This window comes from Geotrypetes seraphini, chromosome 7, assembly GCF_902459505.1.
Source record: "Geotrypetes seraphini chromosome 7, aGeoSer1.1, whole genome shotgun sequence".
Taxonomy (NCBI): Eukaryota; Metazoa; Chordata; class Amphibia; order Gymnophiona; family Dermophiidae; genus Geotrypetes; species Geotrypetes seraphini.
Genome location: NC_047090.1, coordinates 48,395,505 through 48,417,157, shown reverse-complemented (window position 1 = coordinate 48,417,157; position 21,653 = coordinate 48,395,505). Strand labels below are relative to the sequence as shown.

The following is a 21,653-nucleotide window of genomic DNA, read 5'->3' as shown; positions in this document are numbered from 1 at the left end:
GTTGTAAGAAGATTGAGTAATAAGGTCCTTAATTAGGTGATATTTGGTCTTTAGAGAACAAATATTAAGTAATCCTATTTTAATTTGTTTCTGATTTATATTTTTTATATTTTCTAATTTTGTTAGATCATTTCGTTGAGGAAGTAGGGAAATATTATAATTTTCTCTAGGCCTAGATGGAAATAGTTTATTGAAAGATTTATTTGAACGATTATTGTACAAAACAGGAATTTTGGATGGAAGAGTATCCATTATTAGAGCTGTGTTACTAAGGGTATTGGATGAATTGCCAGTATAAGATAAAAACAGATAGTAGGTAATAAAGGAGCCGAGAATAAATAAAATAAAAGACAAAAGTTTAACAAAAAAATTTCTAAAAAAATTTTTCAAATATGTTCTATGGTTTTCCTTACTAGTTATGACTCGCGCACAAAGGAGCGCAATAAGGAGCATGAACTGCTCCACTAAACTGCTAACAACTAAAGCTCCATCATTCCTAGCAAGATATATTATTCCATATATTCCTACTAGAAGTTTGAGATCAGAGGACAAAAACCTTCTAGTAATTCCATCGTTTAGTATAATAAATACAAGACAAGATACAATCTTTGCAGTTACAGCGCCCAGAATATGGAACTCCTTAACATCATTTATTAAGGAAGAAAAATCGCTAAGTAAATTTAAAGGACTGTTAAAATGCTGGTTGTAGAAGGATGCCTTTGAGACTTAATTGTCGGATTCTCTTTTGACCCTGTTCACTGCAGAAACTCGCGTTTCCTCTGTCTTAGGTTCTGAGAAATTAAAAAAAAAAAACCCAACCAACTCTTAATTTCCTTTTTAATTTGTATTATACTTTAAAAAATTTTACCCTCCCTTTGTGCTTACCTTTCATGTTTCCTTTACTATGCTTATTGCAGTTCTCCCCACTTCCCCTATGTATCAGTCCGTAATGTTTGTGTGTTTATTATAGTTAATAGCTAAGACCCTGTTTTTAATTGTAAATCGCTTTGAATTTATGATATTGCGATACATCAAAATTTTAATAAAACTTGAAACTACTGAGCTGTTATGTCATCACTTAAATATCCTGTGTAACCCCCTGGTCAGTCTAATATAACAAAGCAGAGCAGCAAAAGCAATTAAAAGGAAAAAAAAGCCTTTTAAGAATTAAACCACTAAACTAAACTAAACTAAGCCTTAAGTTTATATACCGCATCTTCTACACGGAAGTGGAGCTCGGCACGGTTTACAAAGCTTAAAAACAAAAGGAGAGAAAGGAGAGAGATTTACAGGAGCATATAAATAGAGGGAATATAAGTAGGGAAATAAAGTTATATATTAGAGAATAGCCAGGTTTTCAGTTGTTTGCGGAATAATTGGAGGGTGCCCAGGTTCCGCAGCGGGGTAGTGAGATCATTCCAAAGGCCTGTGATTTTAGAGAGAAGGGATTTTCCCAGTTTGCCTGTGTAGAGGATACCGTGTAGAGAGGGGAAGGATAGTTTATGTTTGTGGATGGATCTGGTGGTAGCAGGCCTCGAGGCGTTAAAGGATAGTGGGATTAGGGGAGGGAGGATGCCGTGAATGATCTTGAAAGCCAGGCAGGAGCATTTGAAATGAATTCTGGGAATCACTGGGAGCCAGTGAAGATTGGTTAGGAGTGGGGAGACATGGTCAAATTTGTGTTTTGCAAAGATCAGCTTGGCTGCAGCATTCTGGATAAGCTGGAGTCTTTGAAGATTTTTTTTTGTTAGGCATAAATATATGTTATAACTTCAGCAGGGACTAGATTGCTAAGAGTCAGAAAAAGCACTAAACTATAAGAAAAAACAGACTGACTCAATAATATACACAGCCTAAGAGGAGGGCTCGCTATACAAAAACTTAGCTCAGAGAAATAAAACTCTGAAGAGGGAGAGGTTACCCCCTCTTGGGAAAAGAGTTTGTCTTCCAATCATTGCTTAATCAATGTTAAAAGCGAGACCAGCTCAAAGGTGTAAAAGTGTATCAACTAAGTTTGTAACACTTGATTACTTAAGTATATTATTGAGTCAGTCTGTTTTTTCTTATAGGCATAAATATATGGCATTACAGTAGTCGAGTTTAGAGAGGATGATGGATTGGACAAGGACTACGAAATGTTTTTGGCGAAAGTAGGATCTTACTTCCTCAGCATGTGGAGGCTAAAAAAGCATGATTTTTGCCAGGGAATTGAGGTGATCGTTGAGGGAGAGGGAAGAGTCAATAATGGTGCCGAGGACCTTACTGGAGTACTCAAGGTGTAGAGCGGAGCCTGTGGGTAGTGTGAAGAGGGTGGGCAGGTATTCTAATTTAGGGCCGAGCCAGAGTAGTTTTGTTTTTGACTCATTTAATTTCATCTGTACCGAGAGGGACCAGGCGTGAAGTCTCATTATGCATGATGTAATGTTCTCATGGAGGTTTGTGAAGTTCTGGTCTGTTTCAAGGAGGATAAGAATGTCATCCGCATATGTGTAGATTGTTTCAAGGGGGGAAAGTTTGAGGAGCTTCAGGGAGGTCATGTAAATGTTGAAGAGAATAGGGGATAGAGGAGAACCCTGTGGGACACCGCAAGATGCGAGTCCACGGAGCAGACTTGGGACCATTTGTGTTGACAATGTAGGAACGAGAGCGAAGGAAGCTTGAGAACCATTTTAGGACGATGGAGTCTATTCCCATCTCAGAAAGTTGGTAGATTAATATGTCATGGTGGACGACGTCGAAAGCCGCGGAGAGATCGAACAGCGAATTTGTTTCGAGAGTGTAATTGTTGCACCTTTGAAATTAGGGAAACTAGGAGGGACTCGGTGCTGAAGTTGGGTCTGAATCCATATTGGTAGTGTTGGAGAATGGAGAATCTTTCTAGGTAAGAGGAGAGCTGAGTAGCGACTATGGTCTCTAGCAGTTTAGTTAGGAGAGGGATATTTGCTATGGAGCGGTAGTTCAATGGTAAGGTAGGGTCGAGATCGGCTTTTTTCAGAAGAGGTGATAAGGCAATGTGTCCCATTTCTATGGAGAACAGGCCCGATAGTAATGCTTTGTTTATAAGGCTGGTAAGGGAGGAGATGGCTTGCGCAGGAATGTTTTCGTAAAGGTAGGAAGGGAAAGGATCTAGGATGCATTTGCAGGATTTAAGTTTGAGACAAAGTTTCGAAATCTGGGGTTCGAATACGAGTTCGAAAGAGGTCCATGATCTGTCAGCAGGGATAGGGTTGGAATAATTCGGAGGTAGAGAATTGTAAGAGACAGCTGGGGGGAGTGAACTCTTTATGGTAGTGATCTTTTCATTGAAAAATTTGGCAAGGTCATTTGGAGATGGGAGGGAGGGGGAAAAGGTGGATTCGTTTTTTGAAATTAGGTTGCGCCAGATGTGGAACTGTGTCCTGTTTTGGTTTTTTGACCTAGAGATTTTGTCTCCATAGAAATTCTTCCTAGCTTTTTTTAATACGGTGTTACAGAACTTGATGTTGTCTCTCCAGGATTGTCTGTCTGAAGGGGATTTCGATTTTTTCCATTTTCGCTCCAAGGCTTGACATTTCTGTTTTAATTCCCTGTGGTATGGGAGATACCAGGGAGCCTTGTGGGAGTAGGAGATGGGTTTGGTGGATAAAGGGGCAAGAGCACGGTACGTGGTCCCAGAAAGAGTTACCCTAACATAAGGATAAAGCATTACAGAATCAAGATCCAACAGGAATCAAGATCCAACAGGAATTTTGAACTAGTCAAAATCAAAATCTTCATTCTTCAGGAGATAGAATACAAAAAGATGCTAGAGATAAAGGGATGAGTTCTAGACTGGACTGCAGAGGAGAGAAGGAAAAAAAATTAGCAGGTAAGAACTAATTTGCTCTTACTTAATAATGGTGAGACACTGAAATTCCTGCCACTAATATTGTGGCCCCAAGGGCCATATCACTTTGAATGGAACATCCAATTTGTAATGAAGAACAAAAACTGCACAGGATTTTCAGGTCACTGCTTTGCAAATTTTATAAGAAGGAGCTAAGGAGTTTTCTGGCCAAGAAGCAGATAGATCCTTTATGCATGAGCTTTCAAAACTTCTGGAACTAGATGACCATGGAGAATTACTACGACAGGTTAAAGTATGGCCGTCTCTAAGTTCCCCCAGATAGGTTAGTTTTCCCAGAGAAACAAACCTCTGGGACAGCATATTCTAGGCCACATGCTCAGCAAAGCCTTTTGAAGGTAAACCCCTTTTTCCCCTAGGTGGGAGAAGATGACAGAGCCCACATGGATAGGGTCAAACTGTGACCCTGTTGTCATTCTCTAAAAACACGAGACTAGCCTTAAACAGGCTGTTCCAACTAGATGTATTGATTTTTCACTCCGTCAAAAATTACTAAGACTAGGGGATACTCGATGAAACTGCAGGGAAATACTTTTAACCAATAGGAGGCAATATTTTTTCACTCAGAGAATAGTTACACTCTGGAACGCATTGCCAGAGGTTGTGGTAAAAGCTGATAGCATAGCTGGTTTTAAGAAAGGTTTAGACAAATTCCTGGAGGAAAAGTCCATAGTCTGTTATTAAGACATGGGGGAAGCCTATGCTTGCCCTGGATCGGTAGCATGGAATGTTGCTACTCTTTGGGTTTTGGCCAGGTACTAGTGTCCTGGATTGGCCATTGTGAGAATGGGCTACTGGGCTTGATGGACAATTGGTCTGACCAGTAAGGCTATTCTTATGTTCTTATGATGGAACAGTATCTATAAAATGCTAGTATCAATGAAAACTTAACACATCTTAGACAACTGACAACTAAATTTAATGATTAAAAAAAGTGCTGAAGCTGCTTTTGGATTTAAATGAACTACTGTTAAATCAAATCATTTGTGTCTTGTCTACCTTTCACGTGGTAGACAAGGGTCTTGTATGTTGATCAAACTCCTACCAATGGCAACATCTTTCCATCACATGCCCAGTTGCTTAAGTATCTTACTGTTACTGCAACAGTGCACAGTGCTAGCTCTTTTCTACAACCGTGTCTAAAAGAATCCAATGATCTTCCCAGATGATGTAAAAACACAGGCAACCAAATCTTTGGGAAGATTGTACCAAAACCAGGTTGAAATGGAAGGCTCTATTTATGATTTACAAACAGTAGTTGAACAGAATATTGTCTCTTTTTATACTTTAATAAAAGAATCCACTCTAATAAAACCCTTAGCACGCATGCACACTTCAATCTCCATGCCTCCGTGCGCTTTTTCTTTCTGTGCCGCGCATGCGCAGTGCCTGCCTCAGCTGATTTCCTGCCCTGATCTCTGACGTCGGCTGACTTTCTGCCTTCTGACTACGCTGCTGCTGCTGCTTCTGGGATGCCTTTTCTTCTCACCTCTGGACCAGCAGCAGCAGCAGCCGCAGGGCATTTGCTAGGCTGGCCCACTTCGATAATGCGAGGTGGGCCGGCCTAGCATAAGCCCCGAGGCTGCCCAGGCTAGCGGATGCTGGACAGGGGGAGAAGGGAAGGGAGAAGGGGTACTATTTAACATGGGGGAGGTAAAAGTAAGGGAGAAGGGCTACTGCTGGACAGGAGGAGCAGTGAAGGGATACTGCTGGATAGGGAGGAGGTAAAAGGAAGGGATAAGGGCTACTTCTGGACAGAAGGAGCAGTGAAGGGGTACTGTTGGATAGGGGGGAGGTAAAAGAAAGGGAGAAGGGCTACTGCTGGACAGGGGGAACAGGGAAGGGGTGCTGTTGGACAGGGGGAGAGACAGAAAGAAAGACAGACAGGCAGGGGGCAGGGAGAGAGACAGAAAGAAAGAAAGAAATGCCTAAGTCTACACATTTATTCTAGCACCCGTTAATGTAACAGGCTAAAAAACTAGTTTAAACATAAAATCATAAATGTTCGAGGCTTATGCAGATGAGAACAGAGTCCACAGGGATGGGGTGGGGATGGAGACAGGGTCCGGATGGGAATAGAGCCTGTGGGGATGAGGTAGGGATGAGGAAAAGCTTTGTACCCATGTCATTCTCTACTGCAGGGAATTAACAGTGCTACAGAGTCTGAAAAAGGAAGGAAGGATCTGTTGTGGGAAACTAGCCAGTGCTTGAAGGCTCTGCATACAAACTGTTTACAGAAGAGGATAAAGGGAAAATATCTGACTTATATTGTGAAAGGAGTAATCCTAGAAATGGCTGGCTGAAAGGCTTAAAAGCCAGCTGTTTCTGTACAGCTGAACTTTGCCTGACAGAGTTCTGTATAACTAGGGTTCTGTAAAACTAGGGTCCCCAATTTCAGACCCATGTCCCTGATTTTAATAATGGGGACAGAGGAGCCGAAGTTTAATTTTGTTTTGCCCTGCCTTCCTCCCTTCACGTGATTCTGCATTACCCCTCTTCTCAAGCTGCTTCATTGGCTCCCCGTCCGTTTTCACATTCAGTTCAAACTCCTCTTATTGACTTACAAACGTATTCACTCTGCAGCTCCTCAGTATTTCTTTTTTCTTATCTTTCCTTACACTCTGTCCCAAGAACTCCATTCGTCAGGTAAGTCTCTCTTGGCAAGTCTCTCCACAGCCAACTCCAAACTCCATCCCTTCCACCTTGCTGTACTGTATGCTTGGAACAACCTGCCTGACTCGGTATGTCAATCTCCATCTCTGATGGTATTCAAATCTAGGCTGAAAGTCTACTTTTTTGAAGCTGCATTTAAGTCCTAACCCAAACAACTTGTAAAGTACCCAGTTTTTCTGGTTATTTCCTCCATAGTCCCCCACCCTATCCATCTCATCATTCCCCTTCTAATTCCCTACCTGAGCAGGGTATAGAGATTCACCCTTTTGTCTTCTAGTGAATCTTCTGGGGAAGATGATAAATCAAATACCGTATTTTCACCCATATACCGCGCACCTGTGTAAAACGCGCACACGGGTATAGCGCGCGGGGAACACAAATTTATGTTAAAAAATTTAATATAGCATGCACACGCGTATACCGCGCATGCTAAAAACTCCTCCCGCCTACTCCGAACCGTCATCCTTCCCCCCGCTTGCTTACCTGCGTTTTACAACTTTTTTTTTTCAATCCGATCGGCATCCCCCCTGCGAACCGGCATCCTCCCCCCCGCTCACATCACCCTCCCTCCCCCGCGATCCTACATCCCCCCCAGCACCGTAAAACATCTCTTACCCGATTGGGCACCGGCACCAGCACCAATGCACAGGACGTGCCAGTGCCCAAGATCCTCCCTCGTTGGTTTGGGCTTTGCGGTGCGGTGCGGTACGGGAGAGATCCTCCTTCTTCCTGCGCTGGGCTGGACTAGGCTTTGAGCATTTGCGCATGCTCAAAGCCTTCTGGTCTCGCTCCGAGAGAGCGAGACCAGAAGGCTTTGAGCATGCGCAAATGCTCAAAGCCTAGTCCAGCCTGGCACAGGAAGAAGGAGGATCTCTCCCGCACCGCACCGCCCAGCCCAGCCCAAACCAACGAGGGAGGATCTTCGGGCACTGGCACGTCCTGTGCATAGGTGCTGGTGCCGGTGCCCAATCGGGTAAGAGATGTTTTGCGGTGCTGGGGGGGATGTAGGATCGCGGGGGGGGAGGATGCCGGTTCGCAGGGGGGATGCCGATCGGATTGAAAAAAAAAAAGTTGTAAAACGCGCTCACACATAGAATGCGCATGGTTATGCACGGTTTGTAAAATCATGTATAACGCGCACGTTATATGCGTGAAAATACGGTAAGCTTGGAGGGGCATAATAAAAAAAACACGTCTAAGTCCCCTTTCAGCCTAAGGCCCTAAACGTTGAAAATAGAAGCAGGAAAAATGTCCATTATCAGACCAATTGATTGAAAAGTTGACAGCAAAAGCTAGAAGGATGCTAGGGTGCATAGGAAGAGCTATGGCCAGTAGGAAAAAAGAGGTATTAATGTCCCTGTATAAGACTCTGGTAAGATCTCATTTAGAATATTGTGTTCAATTCTAATCTGGAGACCACACCTTCAAAAAAGATATAAAAATAATGGAATCGCATAAGGCTACTAAATGGTGCATGGTCTTCATCATAAGGCATTTGGGGACAGACTTAAAGATCTTAATATGTATACTTTGGAGGAAAGGGAAATATGATAGAGACGTTTAAATAACTAAGTGGCGTAATTGTGCATGAGTCGAGTCTCTTTCATTTGAAAGGAAGCTCTGGAATGAGAGGGCATAGGATGAAGTTAAGAGGTGATAAGCTCAGGAGTAATACTTTTTTACAGAAAGAGTGGTAGATGCATTGAAGATCTCCTGGAAGAGGTGGTGGAGACTGAGACTGTCTGAATTCAAGAAAGTGTGGGATAGACAAGTGGGATCTCTTAGAGAGAGGAAGAGATAATGGTTACTGCGGATGGGCAGACTCAATGGGCCATTTGACCTATATCTGCCATCATGTGATTTCTGCATCCTTTGTTTTCTTGTGTGAGGTCATTGAGGAGCAGGCCAAGAAAATGAAGATGACACTGAGTGTATCTTCTTTTGGTGTTGTAATAGTAGGAACATCTGGAGGAGGCAGAATATTTTCTAGATGATGAAGATTGAGAGGTTTGTGGTTTAAATAAAGTTGTCATAGTATCTGTATATTTTTTTAAAATCTTATCTGCAGTTTCTTCAGTTTTTTCCCCCCAAATAGATCATCTCCCTTACAAGGCACATTGGAAAGGCTAAAGTTTTCAGGTCAGAAAACTTTAGCCAGTTTAGGTCAGAGACTCTTAGTCAGACTAAACAGTGCATTGCAATAGCTACTGCAGACGTTCTGAAAGAAACATCAAATGCACCAAAAGCTGCTTTAGCCATGTGCTTTCTAGTAGTAAACAAGTTCTTATAGTTGTTGAAATTGTTTTAACTTGTCCGGAGGTAGAAATTCTTCAAATTCTGACAATTGTTTTAATAAAGATTTGAAGTAAATGGACATGTAAAATTGGTAGTCCATTATTTGATAATTGATGATTGGAAAATGCATTTGCCAAAACAGTCCAAAGTTCTGGTTTCTTTGTACGGAGGAGCAGAAGTGTAAGATCGTGAGTTATGTGAACACTTAAGAGCAAAATCCACAATAATGAATGGTGCTGAAGTTGAATTCTGTAAAATCCTGAACACCTTTGAAACCTGTACATTGTGCCTATTTTTCTAGGAGATACTTGAACAGATAGAAGAAACTCCCAATTTTTACACAAAGTATTATTTCTTGACTTTGTGTAAGGGTACCTTGATGCATTTATTTGGTGGCGTTTCAAAAAAAGGAATTCAAAAAGTTCAGAATGGGGTTCCTCCTCTGTCTCCATCTTGATAGGCAGAGCTTGTCCCAGTAAAAGATATACTTTCTGGTGGAGATGTTTGTCATTGAGGAGGAAGGAAAGGATCAGAAGGTATACCATAGGATTCTTCTGCTGAGTACTCTGTCAAGTCCTCATTTGAGTGTTTGGAAAAATCTAAGTCCGACTCCTCAAAATATTCCCTATTCGGGAATCAGGGAGTGTACATAGAGGTGCGTCAATCTGCAAGACAATGCTCCGAGGGCAGGAGACAATTCCCCCACTGATGATGATGCACGCTTTGAGTGGGTCTGTGTGGAGGCTTATTCTCAACATCGAGCAAGTGCATGACCTCATCCTCGATCGACACTCCAACGTATCCTTGGGCTGGATTGAGACAGGCATGGAAGTCTGTAATGCCTGGGAAGACTGCAATTGCAGTAGTTCCGAAAGCTCCTGCTGGAATATAGCCCGGATCTCCTCAGTTCCAGGAGAGACAATGGCATGGAGGCAGACTGCTGTACTAGTTGGCATGGTGTGGGAGATCTCGATGTCAAGGCATGCCTGTGAGAAGACCTCGTCTGAATGGAAGGAGAACAGTCATCCTTGTGTCAACGCTTACTTTGCACTGAGGAATTTGATACCTGGGAGGACTCGGTGGCAATCCTAGAAGAAGAAGAATGTTTATGCTAATTAGTTTTTTTTACATGTTAAATCCTTTGAGACTTGAGGCATTGATGATGATGATATAGAGTCCTGTCTCTGTAGGTAGCCTGATGCTTGATACTAAAGATGCAGTATTCAGCACCGACGCAAATGCCAGAGTTACAGGAGGCTGGGTGTCAGGTTCCAAATCCCCTGCCATGCTGGATATCGATGCTGACACAGTACTGAAAAGTTTGTCAAATTGAAATTTCTGGGCTGAATACGAAGACAGAGGGCATAGTAAATGTCCCAATGTTCAGGACCCAGACACTGGAAGCACCAATTATGCAATTAAGAGCCTGAGATGGTGAGCTTATATCAAGAGCATTTTTTAAAGCCACTTATCTTTGATACGGAGGGGAATATGGCTACTGCTAAATCAAAGGGTTCAACGGTCCAAGAGCTAGAGTGAAAAGGTACTCAAGAACGATCGATGCTCCCGAGCAGGAAAAAAGGTTAGCGGTGGCCTGAAGTTGGAAAAAAGTTCCAAAAAGTTGGAAAAATTAAACCAGAATCAGGAAAAATACAAGAACACAATAAAAACAAAGAGTTGTGACAACAACTGTGAAAAATAAGGATAGGAAGGCACAAATGTTTCACACACCGAAGAGAAAACTGAAGACACAGCTTCTCGGCTCCATAGAAAACTAAGAGCTGTTAGTCCAGTGAGCAGATGTCGGGTGGGAAAGCACAAGCACGTACACAGTATGGGTTCTGTCTAAAAAGTTTAAGTGATAGTGCATTTGGCAGTGTCCGTACTGGGTTCTGTGGATGATATCGCCCACGTGTGAGAATATTATGCCTGCTTGTCCTCGGAGAATGTATATATTCTACAGACACTGCCGTTCAGTCTACCGCAGTATTCAGGACAAATGGACAAGGAAAAGATGATGTGAAATGCTATCAGAAAAATAGATTAACATCTGAAGTGCGGGCTAGAGTAAAGACACATGCAAGAACAGTACTGTATGATCTGCAATTTACCTTCCACTGCTTTGACCTTTTCTGCTACTTGACGCTTCCTCTCCTCCTTCAAGAGCTGTTCATGTTCTGTCTTCTGCACTGTGAGCAAAAGCTGACGCTCCTCCTCCTGTTCTTCACGGCTGCGCTGCCTTTCCAAGTCACCATGCATGGACATTAGCTCCTGCAACAATCATGAGCATAAGTCAGAGATTTACTAAAAAGAACAGCTACTATTAAAATGGTTAGGATGCAGAGTGCTTGGTCATTGTATTATACCTAAAGCTATCCAAATGGGATTTTAATAGCACTTAAACACATAGGTGAGGACATCGGTGCAAGAGCTGCACCTCCATATCAAATCCCTGGCTTACTACAAATATATCAATAGAAATTTCAATTGAAAGGAAGTTCTGAAACAAGAGAACATAAGATGAAGGCGGTATTGCTCAAGAGTAAACTTCGGAAATGAATATTTTTTTACCCCTTCAAAATTTTTACAGGGGAAAGAATTGGTGTATTTTTCTGGGCTTTGCTTTTGTTTTGTGGAGCCTGGGAGGCAGGGCAGATCTTGTCCCTCCCTACGGGTCAGGTTGTTAGTGGGTGGCAACTCCTAATGTGGAAGGTAATAATCAATAAGTATATTCAGGATTAATTTTCCCTATGTGTATCACTATGCAGTTCTCCCCATTAAATTTCAGCTGCCATTTTGATGCCTATTCTTCCAGTCTGGCAGGCAGCTTCTGCAGTTCCTCAAGTAGGCTTGCGAGTAACACGGTTTACGAGTGTTTTGCAAGACGAACAAAACATTCCAGTAAACAAGTGACTCGCAAACCGAGTGTTGCCTTGGTAAACGAGCACTTATGCGCCGCCCATGAGCCTCTGCCGGTTGGTGTCTACTCTTCCTTTCTCAGTCTGCAGCAACTCCAGTCCGAGGCCGCGCTACCAGGGCACAGAAGGCAAAGGCTGCATACGCGGAGACACTGGCAACACATCCACCGCCGCCACTGACTCAAACATCGCCAGAGTCTTTGAACACCAGGGCAGTTGCACAGATGCCCGTCCTCCTGCCAGCCATGCATGCACCTATTCGGCCGCTTCCCGCCCCAACTGCGGGGCACTGGCAACTGCAACTGAGTTTGGGACCGCTGCCGTTTCACCATAAAAAGGGCAATCCTCCGCTCGACTCACTTTTCTGATCTCAGGCGGGTGTTGGGTTGCTAAAAAGGTGACCGCTGACTAGAAAGGACCCCACTGGAGGATCTGTGGCTGTTAGAGGCGGAGACACTGGCAGCCAGCTAGTGGGTGACGCTGGATGGAGGACTTTGCAGGTGACAGTGGTGCTCCCAACGCTGGAAGAGCTGGAAGTGAAGGAGGTGAGCCGGGCAATGAGGGAGGTACAGTAGTCACTCTTCTCGTTTGTTCTGGCTCCTTTTGACTTGGCTAAGGAATTGGATTTAATTTCCTCTGCAGCTCCTTGTGATTCTGGGCAAAGTCACTTAACCCTCCCTCTTCTGCCTCTACTTACTACTGGTACAAGTTTTGGGGATGTGGAACAAATCGTCCGAGCTTCTATTGTTTTCTACAGGGAAATGTGTTTTGATATACGAGTACTTTGGATTATGAGCATGCTTCAGGAACGAATTATGGTACCACTATATTTTGAATATTTTCATATCAATTGTAAATCTGATCACTTCATTTATTGTTCCCTTTTCCAGATTGTTAAGAAATATATTATACTAGTTTTTTAGTCCATTATATTAACAGGTTCTAGAATAGATGTGTAGACTTAGGCATTTCTTTCTTTCTTTATGTCTGTCTTTCTTTCTCTCTTCCTGCCCCCTTTCTTTCTATCTCTTTCCCTGCCCCCTACCTGCCTGTCTTTCTTTCTGTTTCTCTCCCTGGCACCCTGTCTTTCTTTCTGTGTCTCTCCCTGCCCCCTACCTGCCTGTCTTTCTTTCTGTTTCTCTCCCTGGCCCCCTGTCTGTCTGTCTTTCTTTCTTTCTGTCTCTTGCCCCTGTCCAGATACACCCCTTCCCTGCTCCCCCTGTAGCCTTTCTCCCTTCCTTTTACCTCCCCCTTGTCCAGCAGCACTCCTTCCCTGCTCCCCCTGTCCAGCAGTAGCCTTTTCCCTTCCTTCCCTTCTCGCCCTTTCCAGCATCTGCTAGCCTAGGCAGCCTCAGGGCTTTTGCTAGGATGGCCTGCCTTGCATAACTGAAGTGGGCTGGCCTAGCAAATGCCCAGCAGCTGCTTGATGAAACTGCGGCTGATTCCGCTGTTGGTCTGGGGGTGAGAAGAAGAGGTGTCCTGGCAATGGCAGCATAGTCAGAAGGCAGAAAGTCAGCCGGCGTCAGAGCAGGAAATCAGCTGAGGCAGGCACTGCGCATGCGCAGCATGGAAGCACGGAGGCACGGAGATTGAAGTGCGCATGCGCGCTAAGGGTTTTATTATAGTGAATACCAATGAAACTAGCAGGGGTGTAGCTAGGACTAAATGAGCCTTGAGCAAAAAAAATTAGATGCCACCCCATAACACCATCTTTCCCAAGGTAGTAGGGATGGGATGGGGGGAAGTGGAAAGAGGAGAAGGGGGGGAGGAAGAATCCCTTACGTGCCTGCGAAAACAAATCTTGCAAAAAGCAAACACATTCAAGACTTATATATAGAAAACTGTCACCTTAATAGAAATAGAAACGGAAATGCAAGATAGCAGAGATTCACATTTCACAAAGTGGACATATTTACAATTAATAAATTTAGAAAAAAAAGTTCTACCTTTATTGTCTGGTCATTGCTTTGATCCTTGTGTCTTTTTTCTACTTTTTTCCGTTTTCTCTCGACTCTCTACCCAGAATCACCTGTCCTTTTGAAATTTCTTCTATTTCCACTGTCCATTTTTCTTGTGTCCCACTCCCTATCCATCCTGTCCAATGTCTCCCTATGTCTCTATCCCTGCTTTCCTTCCATGTTTAGCAACTGTCCTCTCAGTGTCCATATCCTCTCAAATCTGCTGACCACGATGCCCAACTACAAAACATTCAGGAAAGAACTGAAAACCATACTATTCAAGAAATTTGTCAAATGATCTAACCAAACCGTATCGACCATTCCCAGATCCCGATGCATGCTATAGCTATCAACCTTGTAATCTCCCTGGGAATGCCCAGGCTAATTTCTTGTTGTAAACTGCCTAGAACTGAAAGGTTTTGGCAGGATAGAAGACATCAATATAATGTAATTCAGCATCTCTCCTCTGGAATGTAAGCAGGTGAGGCTGGACTAATTTAGAGCACTGGTCTTTGACCTAAGGGCCGCCGCATGAGTGGACTGCTGGATCACTGGCCTGACCCAGCAGCGGCAATTCTTATGTTCTTATGTTATGTTCTCTATGCTCTCTTCATGGTCTGCATTTCCTCGGCATGTCCATCTTCACCCCCTTTTCTTCCCTTTCACCTGCATCCTCACCCTTGGACCAGCTTCTCTCTACCCCTCCTCATGATTCATTCTCTCCCCCCACACAGTACATTCTATCTCTTCCCTCTACCAACCCTCCACTCTAACATCTCTCCGCTCCCTTTTGCTCCAGGTCTCTCTCTCCCTGCCTTTTGTTTCCATCTCCCCCCTTCCTTTGCTCCAAGTCTCTCTCCCTCTCTCATCTTATCCCACCCTCAGTTCCAGCATCTATCTCTCTCCCTGGGGATCTGACATATCTCTACCCCCTTCCTCCTCCTTTTCTTCTTCCACAGGCACTGCATCTCACTTCCATATCTCCTTGGGCCTGGCATTTCTACCCTCCTCCTCCTCCCTCCTAACCTAAAGGAGCCCCAGCATTTCTCTGTCACTCCCCTGCCCGCAGTCCTCAAAACATACATGGATTGCTACTAGAGGCAGCGACTGAAACATGTTACTTCTGCCCAACCTTGCCACAGTTTTTTCTGTGCTGTCTCTATGATGTAATTCCTGTGGGCAGGATGCAGCACAGGAAAGGCCAAGGTGAGGCCGGGCAGAGGCAGCCTGTTTCAATCGCTAAATTTAGCACCTTACTTAAGATGCATTTTTAAAATCTTGCATTAGGGTTCCTGGATGTTGGGTTTGCATAAATGTTTGAGCTGACCTGTTGAGCAGCAGTAGCCAGTCTGTTTGTTTTACTTTTTCTATCTTAATTTTGGTGCTATTTTCTTATTATCTGATTTTATATTTTATATTATACACTGCTTAGATCTGCTTGATCAGTATATGCAGTATAAAAAGTCTTAACAACACAGCTGAAAAACAAGCATAAACGAACAATATAATAGTTCATTGCAAATCCTATATGGCAGCAGTGCTTCATCCTTAGCTTTAATTTAGTCCTGGAGTGCCACGAAACCCACAAGATCACCTGAATAAAGAAATGCTGGGTTTATTCAACACCTATACCAATTAAGCATGGCATTATCCTCACACCTGCTCTGTTGCTACAAACTCAACTCACGTCCCTACTGAGTGCCATTTATTCTGCACCTGGATCACATGCCAGCTAGGGATTTAGCTGTAATCTGTGGGGGGGAGGTAGACTGAGGTACATAGGAGCCCTTTTAAACATATTCATAGTACTTAAATTATAAAGTACAGTATTCCTATGGTATGCCCTTTGCATTGAAGTGGGTCAGACATGCAAATTATCATTCACTGACAGAGCCTACATTAAGAGGGCAAGTCTTAAACAAGAATGTACTTTCACAGCTGCAACAGACTGGACTTATTCCTTCCTGGCTCAAATGAAGAGGGGGATTAGATCTATAGTAGAGAATGACACGGGGAAAAAATCTGTCCCCGTCACCTCCCCATCCCCGTCCCACCATCCTCTGCATCGCCCCGTCACCGCCGTTCCCTTCACCGCCCCGTCACCGTCACTGCCATCCCTTTCACCGCCCCGTCACCGCCATCCCATTCACCGCCCCGTCACCGTAGCATGTATAAAAGCCTCAAACAGGTATGATTTTATATACTTATCTTTATTAACGTATTCCCATGGGTTACATACTGAACATGTGCTGGATTCCTCCATTCTTGCAGCACATGTTCAGGAATAGGATTCAGTAACCCATGGGAATGGACACAGCACACTACTACACTAGTACACAGATTAAAAAAAAAAAAGAACCAGCTCCCAGCTCAGCCAGACTCCCGTCTCCAACCGGTCAAAGAATCCACTCAGATAAAAAAAAAAAAAAAAGGACCAGCTCCCAGCTCAGCCAGACTCCCTTATCCAACCGGTCAAAGAATCCCACTCAGATTAAAAAAAAAAAAGAACTAGCTCCCAGCTCAGCCAGACTCCCGTCTCCAACCGGTCAAAGAATCCCCCCCCCACCCCTGCCACCGCCACCGCCACCGCAAACCCTGGGCAGGCAAGTAGTAGGAAAGTGTGCACCTTACCTCTACTTGTAGCGCCGTAGTTTTCAATGAAATTTCAGCTCCTCCAAGTCTGAAGCAGTGACTCCTCTCCAATCCAGGCAGCGACTCCAAAAAAAATCCTGGGCTTGCCTCTCAGCTCCGAAATAGCACAGTTACTTACCGTAACAGGTGTTATCCAGGGACAGCAGGCATATATTCTCACATGTGGGTGACGTCATCTACGGAGCCCCGGCGCGGACAGCTTTTCAAGCAAACTTGATTGAAGTTTCAAGTTTGCACACTGCACCACGCATGTGCATGCCTTCTCGCCCACTAGAGGGCGCATCCCACCTCGTGGTCCTCAGTTCCATAACTAGCAAGGAAGCCATCCCCGGGGAGGCGGGCGGGTTGTGAGAATATATGCCTGCTGTCCCTGGATAACACCTGTTACGGTAAGTAACTGTGCTTTATCCCAGGACAAGCAGGCATGATATTCTCACATGTGGGTGACCTCCAAGCTAACCAAAACAGGGCAGGTGGGAGGATGGCAATTTAGGAAAACAGATTTTGCAATACTGACTGGCCAAACCGGCCGTCACTCCTGGATAGAGTGTCCAGACAGTAATGAGAGGTGAATGTATGAACCGAAGACCAAGTGGCAGCCTTACATATGTCCTCCATCGGAGTGGATCGGAGAAAGGCTATCGAAGCTGCCATTGCTCGGACCTTGTGCCCCGTGACTCGACCCGGGGGAGGAAGGCCAGCCTGAGCGTAGCAAAAGGAAATGCAAGCGGCCAACCAGTTAGACAGAGTGCGCTTGGAAACTGGATGCCCTAATCGATTGGGATCGAAGGACAAAAACAATTGAGGAACCTTCCGATGAGACCTGGTGCGTTGAAGATAATATGCCAACGCCCTCTTACAGTCAAGCGTGTGAAGCGCCGTCTCGCCCGGATGGGAGTGGGGCTTCGGGAAGAACACAGGAAGGACAATGGACTGATTGAGGTGGAAGTCAGAAACAACTTTAGGTAAGAACTTAGGATGGGTGCGGAGAACCACCTTGTCGTGATGAAAGACAGTGAAAGGAGGGTCCGCAACCAAGGCTTGCAACTCCCCAATCCGCCTGGCGGAGGTGAGGGCAATCAGAAACACCGCCTTCCAAGTCAGAAATTTCAAGAGGGACTTGTTGAGTGGCTCAAAAGGGGGTTTCATCAGTTGAGCCAGAACTACATTCAAGTTCCACACGACAGACGGAGGCTTAAGAGGGGGGCAAACCCTGAGTAACCCTTTCATGAAGCGTGTCACCAAGGGGTGGAGTGACAGAGGGCGTCCCTCCAGAGGTTGGTGGAAAGCAGAAATCGCACTGAGATGAACCCGCACCGAAGTGGTTTTCAAGCCGGAGCGCGACAAATGAAATAAATATTCTAAAACCGAGGATACCGGAACTGATACCGGATCCAGGTGAAAAGACGAACACCAGGTGGAAAACCTGGTCCATTTCTGCGCATAGCAAAGCCTCGTCGAGATCTTGCGGGAGGCTTCCAACACCTCCTTCACCGATTGAGACAGGTCCGGAGGAGTCAGGGAACAAGAAACCAGGCTGTCAGGTGCAATGACTGCAGATTGGGATGTAACATGAATCCTTGACTCTGAGACAGCAGAGAAGGAGAGACAGGTAGGGGAAGAGGCTCCCTGGCACTGAGCTGGAGCAGCAGGGAGAACCAGTGCTGACGTGGCCACCGAGGTGCTATGAGAATCATCGTGGCCGTGGACGATTTTAGGTGTACCAACGTTCGCATGATCAGAGGGAACGGAGGGAATGCATACAGGAACCTCCCTTCCCAGTCGAGTAGGAAGGCATCCGCTTCCAGACGGTCCTGCGAGTACATCCGAGAACAATATAGTGGTAGTTTGTGTGTCTCCGGAGAGGCAAACAGATCCACCTGTGGCGTTCCCCAGCGAGCGAAAACCTCGCGTAGAACTGCTGAGTGTAGAGTCCACTCGTGCGGTTGCAGAAGTCGACTGAGTTTGTCCGCCAGGCAATTCCGTTCTCCTTGGATGTAGACCGCCCGGAGGAAGATGTTCCGGGAGGCCGCCCACTCCCAGAGGCGAAGAGCTTCGGAGCAGAGGGGCCATGACCCCGTTCCTCCCTGCTTGTTCACATAATACATTGCCACCTGATTGTCCGTGCGGACGAGGACCACCTGGTCCTGCAATATGTGAACGAAGGCTCGAAGTGCTAGGAAGATGGCCCGCAGCTCTAGCATGTTGATATGACACTGACGGTCTTCTGCCGACCACAGGCCCTGCGTGCGAAGACCGTCGAGATGGGCTCCCCACGCGTACTCGGAGGAGTCCGTGGTCAGGACCTTGTGAAAAGGCGGAGTGCGGAACAGTAGCCCCATGGACAGATTTGAAGAGTCTGTCCACCAACGCAGCGATTTCCGCAAAAGCGGAGTCACCGAAATGAGGCGAGACACCGGATCGCACTCCTGACGCCACTGGGACGCGAGGGTCCACTGAGGGATCCTCAGATGTAGCCTCGCAAACGGCGTGACATGTACCGTCGAGGCCATATGGCCCAGCAGCATCATCATGCGCTTGGCCGACACCTTCGACAGTTGAGAGACCTGGTGGCTCATCCGTACCAAGGCTTCCAACCGCTGGGTCGGCAGGTAGGAGCGTAGGCGCACCGTGTCCAGCACCGCACCTATGAATTGAAGAGACTGCGACGGCCTCAACTGAGACTTTGGAAAGTTTATCTCGAACCCAAGAGTTTGCAGGAAGGCAATAGACTGTCGGGTCGCTGAGATAACCCCCTCCCTGGTCGGGGCTTTGATGAGCCAATCGTCCAGGTAAGGGAACACGTGGAGTCCACGTGACCTGAGGGCTGCTGCAACCACCACCATGCACTTCGTGAATACTCGTGGGGACGCGGCCAGGCCGAAGGGCAGTACCCTGTACTGGAGGTGGAGGTCCCCCACCTGGAATCGTAAGAATCTTCGACAGGCGGGGTGCACCGGAACATGGGTGTATGCTTCCTTCAGGTCGAGGGAGCACATCCAGTCCCCTTCCTCCAAGAGGGGATACAGAACCGGGAGAGATAGCATTCGAAACTTCTCCCGGGCCAGGAATTTGTTGAGCTTCCTGAGGTCCAGTATGGGGCGCAGGTCCCCGGTCTTTTTTGGGACCAAAAAGTAGCGGGAGTAAAACCCCGTACCCCACTGGTCCTTGGGGACCGGCTCGACCGCCCGAAGCTTCAAGAGGGCTTTGGCTTCGGTTATAAGGGTCGGTAGCTGCGAACGGTTGCAGGGGACTAAACTTGGGGGACTGTCCGGCGGCGAGGACACAAAGTTGAGCGAGTAGCCCTCGGAGACGATCCGGAGCACCCAAGCGTCTGAGGTAATCCCGGTCCATGCCTCCCGGAAGGACCGAAGACGGCCCCCGATAGGAAGGGGTTCCTGTGAAAGTGCGGAGGGGAACCCGCCCCGTCCGCTCAGCCCGTCAAAAGGAAGGCGCTGGCTTAGAAGGGCCCTGCGCCGGGGCTTGGGTTTGTCCCCCTCTGCCTCGCTGGGACGGACGTCTCGGAGGCGGTCTCGAGAAAGCCGGGGTCGACTTCTGAGGGTATCGGCGCGGCGGAGGCCGAAAGGGTTTCTGCGGCGGGGGCCTAGGTTTGGGGCGGACCAGGGATGCTAGAGAGCGCTCCTATTCCGACAAGCGCTTGGTCGCCGCATCCAATGACTCGTCGAATAACTCGGACCCCACACAAGGCAAGTCTGCCAGGCGTTCCTGCAGGTTTGGGTCCATGTCGAGGGTGCGAAGCCAGGCCAAGCGGCGCATGGCCACCGCGAGGGCCGACACCCTCGAAACCAGCTCAAAGGCGTCGTACACTGCATGGAATAGGTACAAGCGCAATTGAGACAGGTTGGACATAAACTTATCGAATCCTGCTCTTTGGGAGTCCGGTAACGAGTTTCGATATTGAGGAAGGTCCTTCACCATACCACGCAAATAGGAGGAAAAGGTGAAGGCGTAATTTAGAACCCTGGTGGCCATCAGGGAATTTGAATAGAGGCGACGGCCAAACTTGTCCAGGGTCCGCCCCTCCCTGCCTGGTGGAACCGCCGCAGAAACCCGTGAGGGCTGTGATTTTTTAAGAGCAGACTCCACCAGAAGAGACTGGTGTGAGAGCTGCGCCTTATCGAACCCTTTAGGGGGAATCGTCCTATACTTCGATTCCATTTTTGAAGGCACAGACGTGACTGTAAGAGGGTTTGACAAGTTCTTCAGCCAGGTTTGCAGAAGGACACTGTTGAGAGGGAGTCTAGGCACCTCCCTAGGAAGAGTGGGGAGGTCCTGTTCCTCCAAAAATTCTTTGGAATACCGAGAGCCTACCATCAGGTCAATCCCCAGGGCTTGGGCCATGTCCTGAACGAAGGATGAAAATGAGGACGGCCTAGCCTGGGGAGAGGGGGTTCTCGACCGCCCCACCGAGGAGAGGGGGGAGGCCTCATGGGAATAATGAGGATCCCTAACCGATCCTGAATCCCAGGATCCCCTCTCGAGGGCCCTCGAGGGGGAAGGGGAAGTTATCCTCCTCGCAGAACCCTTGGGTGAGGACCCCGGGGTTCGTGGGACACTCTCCCGTTTCTTCGGCGAGGCGGCCCGGGAAGACTTCCCATGGGGTGAGCGGAGGAGCCTCGGGTTGTCGAGGCGCAACTCCGACACCTGCAGCGCCTCGCCCCCGAACGACGAGGAACGGTCGCGCCGAGGCGAGCCTCGGGGCCGCTTAGACTTCCTCGATCGACGCCCCGTCCGAGGTCGCGTCGAGGGCGAGGCGTGTCTGGAAGACCCGGAGGAAGAGGAGGAAAGACGGCGCACTCTGCGCAACTTTTCTTTGGGCCTTACACTCCGCTCAGGGGGTTCCCCCGAGGTCGAGGTCCGGGGTGGGGCCGAGACCGAGGTGAACGGGGCCACAGTACCCGAGACCGAGGTCGCCGAGGCCGGGGCTCCCGAGGGAGCCGAGGCCGGGGCCTCCGAGACCGAAGGCGCCCAGGCCGAGGTCGAGGCCGCCGGAACCGCAGCACGCTGCAACACTTCCAGGGCTCCCGACAGCTCCGATGAGATGAGAGCTCGGAGGAGATCCTGGAAGGCCGGAATCCCCACGAAGGTGGGGAGTTCCGAGTCCGGGACACACTCCCTGGAGGGCGACCTCGGTCTCGAGTATTCCCTCGGGGTGTGCGGAGTCGAGGTCCGATGCGGGGCCGGGGTCGACCCACCCGCCTTGGCCTGACTCGAGGATGGCTTCTTTGCTGAAGGGGATGGAACAGAGGACTT

The 21,653-nt window shown here is 47.1% G+C and overlaps 1 protein-coding gene across 3 annotated transcripts in view; it reads right to left on the bottom strand.

The window, feature by feature from the left end:
* LOC117364093 (cat eye syndrome critical region protein 2) overlaps positions 1–21,653 on the bottom strand; it is a 321,538-nt gene that overhangs the window by 55,687 nt on the left and 244,198 nt on the right. For all 3 annotated transcript variants that reach the window (XM_033952931.1, XM_033952929.1, XM_033952930.1), the window contains exon 9: positions 10,963–11,122. In XM_033952931.1, coding sequence (XP_033808822.1) covers positions 10,963–11,122 — 160 coding nt within the window. The remainder of the gene's footprint in view (positions 1–10,962; positions 11,123–21,653) is intronic.